Raw genomic sequence first — 21,750 nt, 5'->3', positions numbered from 1 at the left:
TCAGGATCATCAGTCAGACTTTAATAAAGAGGAGAGAAAAGACAGAGGTGATCTGACAAGATTTGGGAGAAAAGGAGGGGAGCTCTGAGTCCCTCCCCACTACCCACTGAAATCCACACGCCCGCAGTTCAAAAGCGTGGGGATCACTTGCTTAAAAAGTCCACTGGCAGAAAGCACTGGCTGGCTCTTTTGTTCCCCAGAAAGGGCCTCAAGAGAACTGGCGAAAGGGAGGAGGGAGGTGGGGGGACCTGGGAGCTGCTGGTTCAGTGAGCACACACACACACTCACACTCACACGGATGGTTCTGTAGGAGCAAGGAGAGATGTTGACATTTCTGTAATGCGCGTGCAAATGGTGCAAACGTGTCCCCAGTTGTCCCAGTGAGGAGTGACTGAGCCCCACTGTCTGGCTGGCTTTCTTTGTGTGACTGCGCTCCGCAGCCTGATCGTCTTGCAGCAACTCGCCTGGGTTTTTTGGAAATACAATAAAGTGAAGCTATGGCTGAAGGAAGCTGCGGATGCTCCCTTGGACTGGCATTGGGACTTGTTATGCTCATCATCGGTAAGTGATGCACAGTCCACTTGTCATTAGAATGATTCTACATCATGCTTTTAGGAAATAACTTGCTGATTTGGGAGACATAAGGTAGCAGATGAGCCCAAGAGCTTGCATTCGATATTTGGGGAATATAGTAAGAACATAATGGTCGTCTTAAACACTTTGCCCAATTCATCTAGTCTGGTATGTAATTGCAGCAAATGTTCTTACTATTGTTTAGGGAAAGTTGCAAGGAGGGATGGCACAATCTCCAAATCTTAATCAGGCTTTTGTCTTCAGTATCTGTGCCCTGCCTCATGTATGATGTAACCATGCCACTCCAATTCCGTGTCACACACCCAATGCCTGCCCTGTGCGGGTCCATGTGTATGTGTAACCCACTCCTTGCCGTATTGCTCTGCAGTATCTTGCAGTGATTCGGAGATCTTTGGTATTCTGTTGCCATGGCAGCCTCATCATAACATCTCTTTGTAGTAAGGCTGGATCCGAGGAGCATTGTCTCCTGCCCGGGTGTGTAACACTGTCTAGTATTAGAGCACATGGCTGTGTCAACAAGTCTCCCAGTAGCGAGGAATTGTGCCAAATGGCAATAAATCACCTCGAAACGGGACACACAGCATTCTGCATGTCTCTGCATCTTAACCCATTCAGCATGGAGAGCTCCATTAATCAAACTGCACAATATGCAGCCACACATACTTTGTATAATGTACCACTATTATCACACACACACATATATATATATATATATATATATATATCTATCTGTCATATACCATATTAAGTTACATGTTATAGGATGACATGTAAGTACAGTACACATTGCATGTTTAATGCATGTTAACTAAGTGGTAGGGCATGCGTGTATTTTGGGAAATCGAACAGCATTACAGTCACGTATGATTAGCAGAATTATTGAGTGATTTTTCCAACATTTACTCTGTAAATCTATTTTTTCCAGGCAGGCTAATGATTATTATTGCACCTGACAGCAGTATTGGAGGGATGTCTTTGTAATGAATGTTTTCATTGATAATATTTTCCATCACTAACCTTTACTGTCAAATGCTGCAGGGTTCTTGAATGCATTTTAGTAGCAGCAGTAGTATATATATATATATATATATATATATATATATATATACATATACCCATATACACCCTGTTTGTACATTTTGGCACAGACATACGCATGGTAATAGGTTGATTGCAACATCTGCGGCGGTATAATTAATTGATTATAGGGTTTTTACAGCATGATTCATTGAAGTGGTACATATTTTTATTGTTAAGCTCTGTGGTATCTCTGCAGTATGTTATTGATGAGTTTGGCTGTGAAATAGTTAAGGAGTTGAGTTAGATTTTGAGACCAGTCAGATCCACCCTTTATGTTGCCCCTAGTGGTCAGGTCTCGTATTGCAAGTACACAAAAGCTTCTTCTGTCTACTCGTTCATGCACACCTGCCCAGGGCTCGACCATCTGAATTAATTGTAAGGGTGGCATCGGTTAGGGGGGTAATCATGAGGGAATAATGGAACTGTATATAAGAGTATAGGGATCAGTAAGGTGAAACTAATAGTCTGGATGTTTTAGGGCTTGGTGTGTTTTTTATGATGACAGGTCACAGTGACATAGATCAATGTTGTTCTTATAGTATAGACCTCTGGAAGAAGACTATTAAAAGAAATATGCAGCAAGAAGTGGTTTTGTTTTCTGCACTTTTATGGTTATGTCATCCACTTGTTAGCGATATGATGCTTGGTTCTTAAAGTTTTTTTTATCTGGAATGATGTAGGCAGAATTTTAACTCTAGAAGGTCCAATTATTTGTTAAAGTGATAAATATATGCATTTGGCTAGACCCTTCCATTAGTTTCAGTTGCAACTACTCCTCATTCAGTTCTTTGGCCAAAAATTCCACTTTAGAAATTTGGACCCATATATATGCGATTGTAATTTGTACAGATCAAACAGAACAGTGAAACACAGACAGCAGCAAAGTGTGATTTTGTTTGCTTATGCACTATGTAAAGGGGAATTAGCTTCTGTTGCCAAATCCACATCTCTGTGGGTTATCTCTTATTTAGCTATGCATATGCACCACTGAAACAAAGCCAACATGAAGTTTCACTACATTGTAAATAGGGCATAAAAGCAAGAGTAGCTTGAGAATCATAAGGGGTGTAATTAAGTAATAGCTGAAAAGCTACTTGTTTTCTACCATTGTGCTATATATATTGACTGCTGACTACTACTTATGAAATGCAGTATGGGAGATGTATAAACTTGATTGTGTATTTGAATTCCTTCTGTGAGTTTTTACATCCTAGACGTTGAGGCTGGCAACATGTTAAAATTAGATGTGTCCTGGAAAAAAGGCCAATATGGCTAAAGCTCATTTCAGAGTTGTCAGAGTTCCCTAGTGAATTATTTTGCATACCATGGCCTTCACATTCACAGAAAGCCACTAGTGCAAAATCATGTAAAGTTTAGTTTACACATCCATTAGGCGTGTAGCTTTTAGTGTTAGTATAATTATAATTATAGCTTCTTGATAGGAAGATGCAAGTTAGTAAAATCAAATCAATGAAAGCACTTTCTGTGCACTTTCTAGCCTTACTAGACCCCCCTTAGATGAGCCAGTGGTAGGGCTGGCGCTGACTGAGTATACTTCATGTGCAAAGTCGCAAGCAGGATGTCCATTCCAGCTTAAAAGTTGTGGGGAGAGGAAAGAGGTGAATGCAGGTGATAGATGTTGCTCTAGCCCTTCATGTATTTGTAAAGGGGATAAAACTAATTAAATCTAGACGCAGCTATAATATAATTAAAGTGCTGGTACATAAGGAACATAGATGTTTTTTCCCAACATCCTCAGATTTTTATATTATTATCTACTACTATTGTATAAATCTTAAATAAGCGTACTTCCCCCTTTTTTAAAATAACATACATTTTGCTCTGTTTCCTTTTTAAAAAAATTTCAGCTGGGCCTCTTAATACTCATAGAAGGATCATTACATTTAAGGTCTTCTAGTTTAAAGGGACCTCACTCCAATCACACTTAGCATACATCACTCCCATCACACCTATATAACAAAACACCTCACTCAATAACACTCACTCTCCCACACTGGCCAATGTGGCCATTACTGTACACTAAGATCTGTAAAGCTTTGCTGTTTTACATGCATAAGCATGAAATGGCAGGTGGCTGTAGGTGATCAGACTGCTGGATCGAGAAGGGCTCTGGAGAAATGACATGACCCTGTTTCTAGGCAACTGTAGTATTTCAATAAACTTTTAAACAACCACAGCAGAACTTATCAGGGGATATTTTAAGAGGCCCCTTTAAGATGATTTGGGGCAAACTCCAGACACTTTTAGCCACCAAAGTACTGGTTCCCAGATTAGCTGAAAGTGCACATTTCCATTGATACAGTTGTTATGCTCAAATTCAGCTGACTTCTACATTGTAGCAGTTTTCTCTATGGATGTGCATACAGATCTCTGTGATGGTATATACAGAAAGGTCCAATGTCACATCAATGTGAAGTAAAAGGGAATCAATGGTATTGCAAGTTTTTTCCTGGGTCATTTTATTTATTTATTTTTACTTACGACTGTCACTGAATACTGTACAATAGGCTACTACTACAATAGATTTCAAATGCGTTCCTATCCAACATAGGATAGGCTTTGTGTACCTGGTCCTACTTCAGTCCCTGTAGCTCGGTCACTATACTTTTACTCTTATACAATATACTCTTTACTGGTTTCCAGTTAGAGCTTTCCAAACCAACAGGAGTTTGGGTAATGTGATAGCCTCATAATTTTGTATTGATTATTCTTACTCTTACACGTCCATACCTTTTGCCCTTTTAAACCATTTGCAATGCCTTTCCATGGACCATTAATCAAATGCTCCTGGTCCAGGTACTAAACTTTTTCATACTGGCCCTTTACTGCAAAAGTGTAATTACAAAAAAAACATAAGCTGTTGTCAAGGAAACAGAAAAAAAAGCTTCTTTTCATAATTCATATTTTTAGTAATTCATTATTTCTGGAAAGGATTAGGTCATAAAGAAGTAACATTCATTGAAGATTGTAACATAATTTTGTACAATCTTCCAAAAAGTATTATTATTATCATTTTCATCCTTTATTTATTGTATGTGCAGTGCTTCTTACAGTATATACAACCAAAGGATATGACAAAACTAGGACCAATAGATTAATAGGGCCCTGCTCACCAATTTACAATCTTATTTTTTAGTTTACTTTTCTCGGTAAAACAAAAATCTTCAAGTTTGAGACAAGACTCATGTCAAGAGATTCATGTCAAGACTTTATAAATTGTGATGGTACCCAGGAAGTTATAAACAAATACAGATTCTTATTTCAGAGGATCATATAAAATGAAATACTCCCAGCTAGAGTTGGTAATATGGTTTTCTTTGGCACAAGTGTCCTGTAATCTGGTTTAAAACCTACCCTGTTCATTAATGTGCAGGCAACCATGCAAACTCACAGAGCCATTGTTTGCTGGGCTACAACTCGAAGCAGATGATGGCTCTAAGAACAGGACCCCCCCCAGTCACCTAGTTGTCAGTTAATAGCATTTGGCAAATACACTATACTGATCCCTCATTGCGCATTGTCACAAAGCTACGTTAAAGGGCCATGGCAGCTAAATATATATCAACCAACAGATTTATAAAGAGAAAGGTAAAAATGTGAGGGGGATCTTATTGCCCGATGGTATGACATGCCCCCCTCTCCTGTAACAGATTATGTGACTGCTCTGCTTGTTCTTTCTTCCTCTTCACTTCAATTTCCTGCTTGCCATTGTCCTTGCAATGGCTGGCTTTGTGTGGCTATGTTAAGCTGCTCTTTAAGTATGAGGAACAAAATGTCATTCTGGAAAAGACTCGGACTGCAGGGGTGCAGCCTGGAAATCCCCCCCCCCCGTGGTTATGTATCCCAGTGGTTCTTTATTTTTTGGCTTGGGGACTTCTTCTGAAATGTATTGGAACCCCAACAATTACCTTTCTTTTTTATGACAAAAACAGTTTTCATGAATATATTAAATGTTGTAATAAGTACATACCTTCCTACATTACAAGAGATACACTATTGTTTTACAGGGTGTGGTTAGAGGAGTGTTTAGTGGGTGGGACCTAATACATACCTAGCAACTTCCAATGACTGATCTGTGGAGCTCCTTATAGGAGGCAGGAGGAGGGTAGGTGGAGAGAAAGAGGCGGAGCTACCTGCACATAGGGGTGGGGCTAGCCCTTAATTGTCTTGAAAGGTGCAAACCCTGGTAAAAAAACAGACATAATCTAACATCCAAGGTCCTGTAATACGCTCTCATTTCCAGAGCCTCGATGTGAAATACAGAGTTCCCAATTATGGTTATTTTTGTAACTGAGTAAGGCATTTAGAGGATGCGAAAGTATTTTGGTCACACAATTTAATTGGTAAATAATTCCCTACTGATTTTATAAACATTATTGTGGCTCTTAGGGCTGTAGAACCTTGTGATAAATCTGCAACCATTCTGAGCTTTTAGAAAAGATTGACATTGGGGTAGGGAAGAGGCATTTGGATCCCAAAGAGAGACTGTTCTTCCTAAAAAGGGACACTTGGGAGTATATAACGACAGTTCAAAGTCTAAAATTATAGTTTAGAAAAACAAGACAGATATTTTGGTTACATTAATTATATCACCTCGGGGGCCACTGCATTTTGGAACTGATGTGGAGGAAACACAATGATATGGATAATCTGCAGTAAACAGACAGCTATTGTAGCAAAACAGTTTAACAAACTATGTTTGCAACCATTCAGGGGCAAACATAACAATATTAAATCTTACATTAGGTGTCCACAGAGCTTGTGATAGTGGTGCAGCAGTTGTTGCTCTACTGCACTCTATTGTGTGCCTCAAAGTGAAGTGTGTGTTACATTCTTTGCAGTAATACAGTTAGCACAACAAAGATTGAAACACTAATAGTGACTGCTTCAATATATCATGGAACATATAGACATGGAACAGGGTCATTATATTACACATTTGAACCCCTATCATGTACATACATGATGCATGTAGTGTAATAGAACTTAAAGAACAGGGTTAAGGTGGGTATAATATTTATGCCGTCAAAGCTGCTGCATATGACAAATCACATGCAACAGCCTGCCACATCATTTCGGGGGGAACATGAATTGTGTGATGATTTTGCTTTGCAAGGATGAGGCATATGATGGGTTAAGGCACCCCCACCTCCAGTCTTCGGCATTCCTCAGCCAGCTGCCTCCAGACAGGATTTGCTTAATTGGCCGCACATCATCCTGTTAATTTGACTAAGGAGGGAAAGCTGAGTGCTTGGGTCCTCTGCATATCATCAGTGGGGATCACTGATCATACTAGAATACGTCTTATAATACCGAGCTACTCAAACTACTATAAATACCGCTATAGTATATCTTTTCTTCCACATCTTGTAAATAACCTAAATGGCAAAAGTACCTGACACTTCACACCTCAAACTAATTCAGTGAGTGGTACACGAGACAGAGTGTTACAGAGATTCAAAAGCAACTCTTAACTCATACCACCTGCAAACATATTTTTATGACATTATATAAAATCATATGGAGGGGTTTTCTCTTACACAATACATAAACTAAGGATCAAACCATATGGTGATACTTAAAAACACATTATTGTACATAAAATCAACCAGATCGGTACTCAGATGAAAAGAGGCTCAATGCAGATGCTACAGAATTGTATCTCCTTATCTCCTCCATGGTCAAAAGATTCTCACCACTGATGACTACTTCAAGTAGCCAAACAGGGACAGGAAAGCAATCATTAGGCCCCTTGAGATATTTGACTAAACACCTCTCCTGCACCTATGCCAACGGGCAAATGAATAACCCCATGCATTTGCAAAGGGGACACTATGTACATTTAAAGGGACCTCTCAGCTATCACGTACATTAAAGTGCATATGGTGGCTGAGTGTCCTTCCCAAGTTGTGAACAGTCAAATTCAGTTAAATTTAATAATATGATTAGTATATATGCCGAAATGTGAATATATATGTATATATATATATATATTAATATAATTATTAATAAAAAAATGTTATTCAGAAAATCTTCCACTGCTGCAAATATTGGGACAAATGGAAAGAAAAAAAAAAACATCTGTCACCACCTGTTTTGCTTAACGTTCATTTTTTAAAATTATTATTTTTCTTAGATTTTCTTAAATGACAGATCTTATTAAGATATTATTGGCATTTGTCCCAGCTGTTCTGGAATAGAGATAACTATCCGGCATCAGAAAACTCTTAAACGCCCTAATTTACTAAAACAGGTGTTGCTCTGTGATCCACAGCTGTGAGAAGTCAAAATATTGGTGAGAACAGTTCGGAATCCTATCCGTGAATTATCACTGTAACTTTATAACTTGCAACTGTGTCAGCTACCGGGAATCCTGCCTGACACTAACACTATACTATGTGACGGCAGGGAGGCATGCCGGCTATATGTCTGAAGCACAGTCACAATTGAGTGGGCCCTCAATAGCAAAGGGACATAACGGTTAATTCTAAGTTCTGCCCCCTGACATACTGATTCAAGTGGTAATCAAAGCTGCTATATGTGTATTTGTGACCAGGTGACCTTCTAGAAGGACATTGAAAGGTTAGGAAAATATCCAGTGTTCACTATTTCCTAAAATTTTGTGTTAAAAAAACCCTATACTCCTAATGAGAGTTGAATGCCGAGGTATAATGTAGGGTATATTGCATAGTGTATTATGTATATACCTGTAGATTTCTATGCATTGAAATTGATATGTCATAAATATGCCAATATGCATTGGTTATTATATTTACTTGTCCCCCTAGCATTGCTTATAACTTTTTTTCTGTAGCCTATTCTTCTTATTTCTCAAAAATGGCAATAAAAATGTATAATAAAAAAAACTGTTCAGTCTAAGGAATATAACAAAGACAATAATAAGCAGGTCAAAAAAAAAACAATTGTTCTTTACATATAGAAGTATGAATAATGATTTATGGGATGTTATGCAGTAACAAAATAATGATCCCATTTTTGACTGTGTGACATAGTGACGGGTGATTTATTTGTAACTTTCAGAAAACTAATAAAAAAGTGTCATGAAGTATTCAGAAAAATAAAGGAACTACTTTATTATCTATGTCTGAAATACACAGCAACTTACACCGGGTTTAAGGCTTGTAGTTCTTTTTATTTTTGACTGTTTGTTTCATTACTTTATGTATGTTCTATTAATACATTTAGATTTGTTAATGTTAAGTTTCATATTTAATGTTCTCTATGTAAATTATTTTTATTTCAGAAAGAATTACGACTGTTTGACAAACATACACTTTTTGGGTTGTACAACACATTGTTACTATGTATGATGTACCTACCTCAAATTGTACTCAACTCTGTTATTAAGTGTCTGAAATGTTATCACATATTTGTCTTTTATTTAAAAATGCAATAAAAACGTATTGAACGAAAAAAATTTCATGAAAAGTAGATTTTGTGTTTAACATTATTTATATGGATCAGTAACCTTACGCCATAAAATGAAAACAATTGTGTGATTTTCTTTAGCCATGCCATACAGAAGATATTGTAGTTTTATTTGAATAGACAATGAATAATTGTATAAGCATAATAAGTGGCCTAGGCTGACTACGTCAATGGAGCAGAATTGCCCCTGCTGCAAAACTGGGGAGGCAGATCTCAGATCTCCCCAAGCAGCCAATTTATACTTATACTTAAATTTTATGTTATTTAGTTAACGACTGGCTTCTCTGCTCAGCTTCATGGTTTAAATTGTATATATTTTATATGTTATATATTTATATTTGAAAAGTTTTCAGTGCCTGACCATTATTTATCCCTTGCAGGTCCCTGCCTTTCAGCAGAGCTGGTGTTGACAGTGGAGCCTAATGATGAGGTGGCAGTGACTGGTCAACCCTTGACCCTACTGTGCTCTGCAGACGGTATCCAGCCTATCCTCATCAGCTGGAGGAAGAATGGCGCACCCCTTTCGATTGGGGAGCACACTTTTGTGCTTCCTAATGGCTCCCTTTACCTTCCACTCTTCTGTCCTACCATAGACGATGGCGAGTACGACTGTGTAGCCCAGAATCGTTTTGGGTCAGTGGTAAGCCGCAAGGCGAGAGTGCAAGCATCAGGTAAGCACTAACTGTACTGTTCCTTGGGCTTTGATTGTTGTTTTATGCGTTTACAAACAACAGAGATGCATCAAGTAAATTAAATTTTCCCTAAAGTTAACCAAACTCCCACTCAACCCATAACAAAGAGGAAAACTATGAGAAAACTATTGTATTACAAGTATTTTGCAAATCATTTTAACGGAATATCACTTTAATTATGTGATTTGTTTTAAAAAAATGTCAGATTTAAGCCTCAGTGTCCCAGTCTGTATTCAAACAAGGTCATAATGTGTCAGTTTGGAGGTATAGGACTTAAATCGGTGATTACTGCAATAGTATGATTATTCAGTAGATCTTTTGTGACCTTGTCATACAAAGTCCTCAGGTGCAGTAGCACCATCACTGGAGTTACGGTCTTTCTCAAACACACACAAAAGTTAGAGAGGGGGTAAAGGGGTCATCCCCTTCTTGTCTGTTTGTTTGAACCCCTCGATTTAGGCACATCAAACAGATTTAACCAGCCAGGTTCTGAACATAACCCATTGACATCAAATAATAGCAGCGTTTATAGACAGCAGGAAGTGTAAACGGATTAGAGCAGGATAAAGAGGATACAGGATTTTATGGGTCAACATGCAGGGTATTACTAGTTCTCTGCAACAAAGGAACATAATTAAAGGAGAAGGTACCCAAGCAACATGCTGGCTTCAACAGTTGGCTGGAGCCTTTTGTTTCTAATGGTTTTTAATGTAGAAGGTTAAAGTGATCATACTAATTTCTTACACATTCTCTTACTGTTTTTTTTTGTTTTTTTTTTGCAAATCACATTAAAAACCTACCTACATAACACCATGCTGTGTCCATTACACACATGCAGGAATTGTTGATTTAGGCATTATGGTTGCTATTGATCCTTCTGACACCGTGACATGCACTTTACATCAGAACTCCTAAAGATTGCACTTAATTGCTCCCCTGATTGTATGTCTGCCCACTCCCTGCTATTGATTGCTTTACTGGGCAGGGACCTCCTTTCCTAATGTATACATACCTATACACCTATAGACCACTTTAGTTGTCATATAGCTACACCTATTGTACCTCCCCTTTTATCATACTGTAAACTGTAAAGCGCAATATACATCTGTTAGTGGTTAATAAATAAAAATATACATACACACACACACACACAAGATTGCTTCCCTACCACTTAAAATTGCCCAGGAGGGGCATTGCTTCTGTCCTCTCTTGCCTAGTTTTGTCTTGCAGACTGAGTGTGGTAGTATATGTTGTCCAAGAGCAAGCAGCTACAGAATACCCATGGGTATATAAAGTAACAGTCTGTATGGATAAAATGATAGTAAAATAGCCCTCTGTTGCCTTCCTGCATTTCTCCCTAGGTGTAGAACATAATGCATAAAAGCCATTCACTGACAATTATGTATGTCACTGCTGCTGGCGTAGATGAGCACGTATAGCTTGGAGTGCAGTAGCTAATGCTGTTCTGTTGATTTTTTGTTTCTATTGGTGATTGCATCAATAATTTAAAAGCATAGAACTGGGTATGAATCGGTGATGTAATACACAAGAAGCACTGGAGTTTTCAGAAAGGCTGGAACTCTAATGAAACACCTGAAGCAAACATCTCTGTTGTGAGCCATCTGATATGATGCATTAGGAAATATAGGAGAAAAGTGACTGCACTAAATTATGAATTATTTAATGTAAAAGCTGCTAGTTATTTTTAAAGCGACCCCAAACACAGTGCTGTTTAGTTCAATGCATCTAATAACATTGTCTCATATGTACTTGTTAAGTCAGGGCTGGGGCCAGGATGTTTGCCACCTTAGGCAAAACTTCGTTATGCCGCCCCTTGGCCCCACCCCTTGTGCCCCGCCCCTTTTATGTCTTGTCCTTGGGGTGGAGTCATGGGAGTAGATCATTCACATGACACGCCCCCTGCGTTGACGGTGCCTTTTGTCCTTTCCGTCACTGTGCTACGCCTTCCCCCATGTAATTCAGATATAGATCAAATAAACACCACATGCAGATCAACTGAAAAATCACAGGTATAGATCAAATAAATATTACATGGAAAACCTAAACTGCAGGCATAGATCACAGGTTGCACACTCCAGAGGCCACACGCTACTCTCCCTCTTGCCTCACCTGCAACTCTATGGGATATCCCATAGAAAGAATATTGAGCATAAAACACAGAACTGTATACAGTAATGTGGGTTGACAAAAATCTTGTTCTATATGGAGACCTGGGGGCTGCCATTGTTGTCAGATGTGATATTTTGTGTACTTTCCCTGCTCCAACACCAGCTTATTCTTAATGGCAGTTCTATGAAGTCCATTCCTCCATAGACTCCATAGACTTAGTCAGAGTGTCTGAAACAGTAATGAAGACTGAGAAATTTGATTGTTTTCCACAGGCTGTGTGCCAGAGACTGGGCCAAGATAACACAAATGGCTAATATGCAGCTGCCCGAAAACAAGATGTTATGCAAAAACAGAACCATTAAAAAAGAATATGATTTTCCATAAGACACTGTTAAGCTAGAGAAAGAGTCCTTAAAAGGGAACAATAATAGACAATATTGCATGTGTTGTTCTTATACTTTAGAAATGCTCTCTTCTCTAAGCTATTTAGATTTCTAGATTTCCAGTTCTGGCATCCAGTAAGAGCATGGACATAGCCAGGGCAGAATTTATGTTCATTTTCAATAACTCCTTGAGAGTTGGTAGAATGGTTTCTAGAATGGTTCATTTCTAGAGGCTGGGTACTGGGTGCTATCCATCCAGGCTACAAGTGCATACTTCTCTTCTGTTAAATGTTTTTACACTTTTACTTTAAGGACTGCATTCCCTCCCTCCAATGAATTACCTCTTGCCAGTTAACCACGTCTTGAATTAGTCTTAAATATACGTATATGTAGTATCGGCCCTGTGTTAAATAATCATTTAACGGTAAGTTAATTGTTTTATTAGCACTGTCTATTAAACACTATGAATGAGAAACAGGGAAATGAGGAAATGTGCTGCTTTTGGAAATATTGATAAACTGATGAACTTCGACTGTATTTTGAAGACAATAAGAGAACAATTACATACACAAGATGATTTACTAGGTATACCAGATAGAAACAGAATTTGGAGACAGATAAAGACTATTATCTAGCCTTCTCATTTTGTCCCAAAGTATTTCTTGGTCCTTACTCTCCTCCCATGAACATTTAAATTTCCTTACTTTATGAATCTGATCCACTTCAGCTAGAAGGCCGTTCTACTTATCTTCCAGTGAAGTAAAACTTTCTTACGTTACATCTAAACGGTGGACCATCTTGTTTATGACTATGACCACTTGTCCTAAACAAAGGAGCCCAATTAAGGGGGAAAGCAAAATCGTGCCTTTCAAAATAGACTACCAAATTCCAGAAGTGCCATCACACCTGCAGGCTCGGGAAGATTGTGCTCTTCAGCCCAAACTCATACCTGATAGAATAGGAGTAGGATCTGTGAAAAGTTAAAAATACGTAGTTATATAAATTTCTTCTCAAAGCACCAACTTTGTAGAGGACTTTTTTGCATGCTGGTTTGGGGCCATTGCCTGTAATTTTACTGCTCAACAAACCCCCTCCCTTTTCCCCTCTTAGTCTTAAGGACTAGTGGGGCCCCTTCCTGCCTGCCCCTTTATGTGCCTTTGAAGCAGGGTTGTACACCCACCCTTGTCAGGGCTCACTGGCTCATTTTCACAGGTCATAGGAGATGGACAATGACAGGAGAGGCTGCCTTTGGGGCAAACAAATTATATTTTGGTACAGAGGAGAGAGCCAATTAAGAGCAGGGTTTGATGTATGAGAGTGCTCTGGTTTTTAACCCTCTCTCTGCTGTTCGATGGCTCAGCACGGAACAGAAGTCAGACCATTTTTTCTTCTATAAGCTTACCATATCTGAGATATCTGAACATTGTAACCAAGGATTTCAGAATCAAAGTCTCATTAAACAACAAGGTTAATTCATGCGATATTGCAGTAAATTTGTGCACGTTTGCACCATTAGCTTTTCAGCTTTTTTCTATTAGGCAGTAGTTTACGAAGTATAAATGCTAAACGTGGTGTGTGAGATGTTGCCTAGAACAAGGGAAGGCATTAATGGCACTAGCTACCGATGACCCTAACACTTAACATAAGGATCTGTGAATGGGGATAAGCTGAAAAGATATTAACTGATTTTTACATTTATCATGATTTATTAGTATTAGCCTGATATACAAATAAATTACCTGACTCAAGGTTTGATCATTTATAGAAATCTCCATGCATACAAAGTTTAATCAACTACCACTATATTACCAGCCTAAAGAATATGTAGTGCACTGGACATTACCTGTATACACTTACGTAAATCATTCTAACATGATTCTAAAAATGAATATTTTACAGAGAAATTCCATATTAATACAATGCATTAAGGTTGTTTAAAGGGAAATGAACATGGGGTGGCACTTCCTTTAGTGGTCAAAACATAGTAATGAGAAGGCAAAATTGTGTAAATCGGTGTCATTAATGATGTAACATAATAACCATAATAAATCTAACAAAGAGACCTGATGTAACTCTAAATCACTATAAGCTGAGTGAACGCAATATAAAGAGTCTGCATACGTTTGCGATATTTGTTATATTCTTTATGTTTAGAAGAAATAGAAGCAGAAAACATAGTTGATGACTAGATTACATCTACATGAAAACTTTAAGTAGTTTGCCTGTTCAGTGAAATGCGTGTACAATGTATACATTTCTTCCGGTCCACTGACCTGGCTTGGGCATCTGGGACTCTAAGGAAAGGTCCCACCCATTTGGTTTCTTTTTTGAAGACCTCACATTTTTCTTTGTCTCCATTGCCCTGGGTGACTTGTGAGTTATGGCCTGTTCTGCTGCTGGAGTTTGATACTTTAATGCTGCTTTCCTTTTAGTACCTGAAAAATGTCTTTTATCTCTGGCTGATCCAGTCACATGGAGCAGCTCAGCTAACTTTCTAATCAGAAACAGAAATGATAGGCTTTTCATAGCCTCTAAATAAATCACATCTGCAGTTTATGCCTTCTTAAGACAGAAGACTAACACACATATAGTTTCGTCAGGCTCATGTAGTTTGTGTCCGGGTAAGCAACAATAAGGTAGCATTCTTTTGTGGCATTGTTGTTCTTTGGCTTTCCTTGCCAGCAAAAAAAATCACCAGACATCATACAGGTAGTCAGTATGAAGTGCAGGGATAGTATATGTTGGAATACATGTGGATACATGTTGCCTATCTTGTTTTATAATCTGCCTGTGGTAAAGGTGATGGGCTTAAACTTGTGGGGTGATATAACAAAGTACTCAAGGGGGTGCGCTCCCTGTGACCCATAGACCTGGTCATCATCACAGAGCTCTATTCTCCTAAAACCAACTGTTAAGATTCACAGACTGAGGAACTGATGTTCTACTGATAAAAAAGGTTTGTGGATAAAAATACCAGTGAGGTTGGGGCAAATGTGGGTCCTCGCTCATGTTTCAAAAAGTAACTAGTCCATATGTAATTGTTTGCCATAGAGAGGTGATAAGTAGACACTGCAGTGGACGTCTTCACCTACAACACTCGCAGCCTCTCAGTGGCTGAACCTCTAAATTTATGTAGACACCGGCACTTCACCATGAACACTGGGACAAGCAAAAATATGCTTCTGCTTGTGAACAATATTGTATCACCTACTTCTGATTTGATTAACTTTTGTAGTGTTAGTCTTAAAAAGCTTGCAAAACAATAATATATGCATTGTTATTTTTTGTTTAGTTTAATACCACTTCTTTAAACGTTTTATGCCAGAACACTGCAAAAAGAAAGTTTTAAAACTTAATTAATAAAGTGGAAAAATCACTACACACAATGATTCACATACATGTTGTGATCTCTATGGACAACAGTACTACATTTTGTTTGAGAATTATGGAGTCTGCAGATTTGCTTAGAACCTTCAATACTTGGAAATAAAAACTGTGTTAAAGAGAAAGCGTGCTGCCAGCTGATCTATTGTAAGCATGCTGGTAGAAGACCCTGATCACTGCTGCCAATCAAGAACTGTGACATCACAGATGGCCTCCCACCATAAAATCAATGTACTTAATTTATTTATTTTTATTAAAAAAGGGGCTGATGAGTTGTCAGAACCAAAACTTCCTTTGTGTTCAGCCAGAATACTGATGAGAGTGATGGAAGTTAACCCCTTCTTGTTTATGCCTACTCTGCAATACCTATTTATGTTGTTACCTACCGGGGCTGTGTGTGCGGTGACTGCGGTCTACTTATAAATTGTAAGCTTGCTTGAGCAGGGCTCCACCTTGTTTCTGTTAGTCAGATTTTTATGTTATATACCAGTTGTTTTGCTGCAGAATATGATGGTGCTATATAAAACAATAAATAATAATAATAATGTACAACCACATATATTGCATATGTTTACTAAGGGGAAATAAGTCAGATATCTATGAATAGCTTAACTTGTCCTACAAAAATATATAGATTTCCCTATTCTCCACAGAAGCTTTATTCTGAAGGCATAAAGTTGCCCTCTGAAGTAGTTGAAGTAATACTAGGAGTGTGCTGACATTTTCATGTTCATAGTGGTAGCATGGCACTTTGAGATTGTACTCTTAAAAAAGAATTGAAAATTCCAATCTGCTTAACCTCTAGGCCACCCCATCCTGTCTTCAGTGGCACTGATAACAATTGTGATTCTTTACAGTGCTATGCTTTCAGGCATATGCCGTTCTGATACTGCCCCTATGGTATTGCCTAATGTAAGATTTAAGTTACAGGTTTGGGCAGTAGTGGAACTGCAGCTGTATATTCGCAAAAACTATTAACCAGCCTGCGATTTATATACCAGACACTGTGTGAGTTTGGGGTATTTATTTAGTTAATTAACTTTTCTTTTGAAAAGAAAAAGGGAAATATTTTCTTATGTAGAAGCTTTCAAGATCTATGTAAAATGAACCCAAGTCAACCCCTCTGTTACTTTGACCCTTTTGTTCTCCCCCTACCCCTTGTCTCCATTCCACTTCCTGCTGTCTCCACACATCACAGTTAAGTTCGAGGGTCAGGGGTGGAAGTGAGAGAAATCAGTGACCTTGTATTAAGCTGGCAGGCTGGCTGGCCTCTCTTATCCCCCCTGGGGAGTAGCTCTGCTAATGAAATACAGAAGCAAAAAAAAAAATCCCTACCAGTAAATCTCGGAAATTAAAGGACTCCCACTTAACCCTTCATGGACTGACAAGTCTGTGTCATATGACATTATCTCCTATTGTAACAGTGCTGCAGAATCCACTGGCGCTCTATAGATAAAATAGAATGCTATGGAGCCCCCAAGAATCTTCACTTATGACACCAGCTATGTTTTTTTTGACATCTTCCCTTGCTTGGATTTTCATAGGCCCTTTGGCTAAATGAGAGCGTGTGCAAAAATAATTCACATAAGGCACCTTAAGCATTTGGTAACCCAGAACTTGAACTATATAGAACAATTCAGTCATAGATCAATATTAAACAATCCTAAACCTCTCTTCTTCTGTCTTTTGGGGCTTGTTGGGACATAACATTTGCCAACATTCTGTTCCAGTCCATTGGGTTACAGTGTGATGGCACATGTGCCCCTGAGCGCTCTTTAATTTGATGGCATGGTAGATTAATTGCAAATTCAACACACAATAGATAGAAGTTCAATGGAACATCATAATACTTTGCCCATGTAACTACCTGGTTAATTAGCTTAATGGGCTTAGAAGGTACATTGAATTTTTGGGACCATAGATGATACATAACGAGATTTTGTGAGAATGAAGCCTAAAGGAGACTAGAAATCTTGGGTGAGACAAATTAATAAAAGTTTAAACCTTTTGCCTGGAGGGACAAGGGAGGTATCAGGTGTTTAAAGGAACAAGAGTGGTTGGACATATTGAAATTACACATGATAAACTCCAAATGCTTCTAGATAATGAATACTTGAGGTGGTTTATTATTATAAAATACGAACAATGAGGGTTTTCTGGGATTCTAAGTTATATTTGGGGTTCTAGCGGACAAAGGCAAATAGTCGCTGCCATTTATGATGATGCCTATAGGTGAACTGAGCATGCAAGGAGTTGATAAAGCTTGTTTCTCTTAGGAAGCCATGCTTACATCAATGGGCAAACATCTGCTTTTGGACCTCTACCAGTTCCCTAAGCACCCCCACCTCCAATCCCACCAAGTCCTCTCTGTGCCCATCCCTTTATTGCAGCTCCTTTTCTTTTTCTAGTTCTCACAATCGCCTGGTTATCTCCTGCCACCATAGTCAGACATAAGACATGTTTTAGAGCTTTGGGCCTTGGACATATACCCTTGTTTTGCTCTGCCTAATTATGTTTGCCCATTGATGTAAGCATGGCTTCCTAAGAGAAACACGCTTTATCGACTCCTTGCATGCTCAGTTCACCTATAGGCATCATCATAAATGGCAGCGACTATTTGCCTTTGTCCGCTCAGAGTATGTTTTGTACCGAGAAGAAGAAAAGCCTCTCAATATTTCACATCTTTAGATTAATCATACATCTGTGCAAATGCAGATGCAAATAAAAGGGTGTAAAACAATGGGCAAACAGGTTTGTCATGCCATCTGGTTGTTATATGTAACTGGTCAATATTTTGCAATTACTCAGTGTATTAGTTTACAATTCTGTATTACTGTAGCCAACTGTTCTTTGAATATGAATTCTTTTGGAAGAGGTTTAAGGGGTACAGTGTAGTGTATAACCCCTGCTCTTTTATTCACCATGTATACTGAAAGTCTGAATTCCTATTTTTATTCCTTAAATTATTATCAGCACCCAGCTCCCTCTTTCCTACCAACCAGCCCTGTCTTGAAATGTGTCCCTGTTCTTGTAACCCATCTCTAGCTCGTATGCAGGGTACACATAAATGATGTGTATGAAATGTACATCACATGGATTTAACATGATAAGAAATCACTAAAGCAATTTATCTGACGCATTTTTTCCAGTTTGTCAAATAAAATTACAGGGTAAATCTTAGAGCTGGTTTTCTCACAGTATTTTACCGTCTAGCCCAGCACTTCTCTGGTGGTCTGTATTGTCATTTCTGTAAAATATTTAGAAAGGACAGCATGCTCTGTTTCACAATCTAAATCTATATAGACTTGTACAATATAATTACATAAAGCCAACACCCCATGAGTTAATCCTGTCCTTGCCATAATCTTAGTTTTTCTTCATCCAGAACAGGAGCCGTCTCTCCATGATTTCCTTCACAATGGCTGTAAAAATAAACTGTTTTACAAGGTTTTTAAATATTTTACTAGCTCATTGTAGGCCTCCATATCATAGCTGGTTTCTTTTATATGAGGTTATGAGCTGCTTTACTGGCTCCTCAGAGCACATTGCGGCCAGTAAAGGAACAATATAAATGTTATGCAAGATTTATATCCCTGCCACAATGCTAAAGCTGCCAGACCCTACATGGGGGATAGGGGACCCCCCCCATCACCTGATACAATCCCACTAAATTGCTTCAGCCGGCCCCTCACAGCTTTCTACATATTAACACTTCAGCTACCAAGTACAAAGCTAAAAGTTTTGTCCCATTACAAATGAATTGCCATTGCCATACACTTATACATAACATAATAATAATAAATATTTAATGTTTTTTGTATAACAAATACTGTAATTTTCTTTGTAAACAAAATGATTTAGTGGGGTTGATGGAGGAAAAACAAAACTTTTCCAAAGCTATAAGCTTGAAAAAGCAGGGCCTGCTTCTCCTTCTGTATCATTATATCTTAATATGTGTTATTGTCAATCTTATATACTATCAATTTTAATTTAATTTTCCTTATTGTAATAGTGTGACAAAATCCACTCTCATGGTCTTGCTTGGCTTGTGCAGCACCAACCACTGGCTCACACATTTTAATCTAGTGCATATCTATAGATATAGTGTATGAATGGACCCGCAACCCATGTTTTGCTCACTTTTAAGCTTATTTGGTGCTACCCCTTCTCTATGTCAAGGTCAGCTTTGCTCCTTGTCTTAACCACACCACTTCCTGCTATGATAGAGAAACCTGATATCCTTTTTTTCAGTCTCTTCATTTAGACTTGTACCTCTAGTTGTCCTTGAAATATCTAAAATTATTGTTAAAAAAAAAGGTTTTTTTTTTTTTTTAAATGCATTCTTACAATTGGTGAGGTTATAAAAAATTACAATCATGCCAAAAGGTTCATGCTGCTTTTCACGGAATCACATGGAATCACATGGAATCACATAAATACCGGTTTACAATCTTCCACTTTAAAAGTCTGGTCATCTTCCTGAATGACCTTGCTAATTATTCTGTGTATTTCTGCATATTGTGATTCCCACAGTATCCTTACCCTGTTAGAGGTAAGTGAAACTTGCATCGGGAGCTACATCAAACAGCCATCTTGGAAGGAAGAAAATTGTTAGCCTTTTCATAGATAGTAAAGTATCACGCATTCATCAGTAGTTGCCGGGTTTGTGCAAATGACTGTTCTCTAGAAGGTGCATTTTGCAGATGACACAGTTACAAAGTAGTAGCTGCTTTACATTATGCTTGTGTGATTTTGGATATTACAATATTGGAATGTAGCCTTGTAAGGCTGTTTTTTTTCTGGGTAAATGGCATGATGAATCATTAGCAGTAATTACATGGCATTCAACTTTTGTCTTATGAAGGATGTGAGAAGGTACTTGGCAATACTCCATGAAAGGAGGAATGACTGCTCTGTGCACCTTTATGGTACCTGGTACATGTTCTGAACAGAAGGGGACCTTGAAACTCAGGAATGGGTCCTGAGCTGTATAAACTGCAGAGTAATCTAGATCTGTCACAATGGATACTCTGAGTATCTTTGATGCGGGTGGTATAAAGGGGCATCCCCTGGCAACGATTGCCAGTAACCACAGTTCCCACAGGAGCTATTTTCAGCTCTGTCTCCATAAACGAGCAGGAGTTATTGGAAAGCGTCTCTGGTCACGTGGGAATCTGGCCTAATTTTCAAAGCGGAGATTCAGCCTAGACTGCTTCAATGCCAGTCAGTGGTGGCATTAACCCTTAAGGGGATGCAATGTAATGCATACAGGATTGGTTTCTCACTTCAAAGAGCTAAGTAAGCTTGTTGAATTTGGAACATTTAAGGATATCCAGACCAGTGACTTGTCTCCATTTATTTACATAGTTCTTGAGATGTCAGCAGTATTTAACAAAATACAGGGCTAAGAGTATAAAAGCTATGAGAGAAATAACAGTCATACTGTCTGCTGTTTTTCAAAAGCTCCACTTTTATAATAATCTCTGTTATGTTATGCTTATGGTCTAAAGCTCTGCCATTTGTTGGTCACCCCTGACCCATTCAGCTTTCACACTGCGAGTGGGTTAACACTACTTATCCAGCAGGGCAAGGGTTATGAGCAACGTCAGTTTCTGTGGGTTTTCCACACAAGCTGTACTAATCCTTCTCTCTATGCCCCAGTGAAATGTAGGTCAGGTCCCGAGGCTGCTGCCCACTGATGCTTCAAATTCATCTGCTTGGCAGGATTTCCGTGAGGCCTCTGTCACTGGGCAGAAACCATGGTCTGTCCTATTGTCTCTGAGACACAATATCACCAGGCGCGTTCTAGAGAATGCCATATTGTCATATTAGATACAGTGGGGGCAATCTATTGTATGAAAATGAATTATGGTAGGAAGAGTGGACCAATTAACATGAACATTCCATTGGTTAGTAGGGTGATTTCTCCAATGTTTCCCAGATTTCCCTTCTATACAGTATCTCTAATGAAGGACCAGCATATATATACAATGTTGTCTCTAGACTAGGACTTGAAA

General features: G+C 38.5%; 1 protein-coding gene across 2 annotated transcripts in view; it reads left to right on the top strand.

Moving 5' to 3' along the window:
- The first annotated feature begins 302 nt into the window (after positions 1–302).
- IGDCC3 (immunoglobulin superfamily DCC subclass member 3) overlaps positions 303–21,750 on the top strand; it is a 40,533-nt gene continuing 19,085 nt past the window's right edge. For both annotated transcript variants that reach the window (XM_053464125.1, XM_053464124.1), the window contains exons 1-2: positions 303–561; positions 9,525–9,815. In XM_053464125.1, coding sequence (XP_053320100.1) covers positions 498–561; positions 9,525–9,815 — 355 coding nt within the window. In that variant the 5' untranslated portion in view covers positions 303–497. The remainder of the gene's footprint in view (positions 562–9,524; positions 9,816–21,750) is intronic.

This window comes from Spea bombifrons, chromosome 4, assembly GCF_027358695.1.
Source record: "Spea bombifrons isolate aSpeBom1 chromosome 4, aSpeBom1.2.pri, whole genome shotgun sequence".
Taxonomy (NCBI): Eukaryota; Metazoa; Chordata; class Amphibia; order Anura; family Pelobatidae; genus Spea; species Spea bombifrons.
The sequence above is the reverse complement of the archived record's forward strand: the minus strand, read 5'-3'. Positions and strand labels throughout refer to the sequence as shown.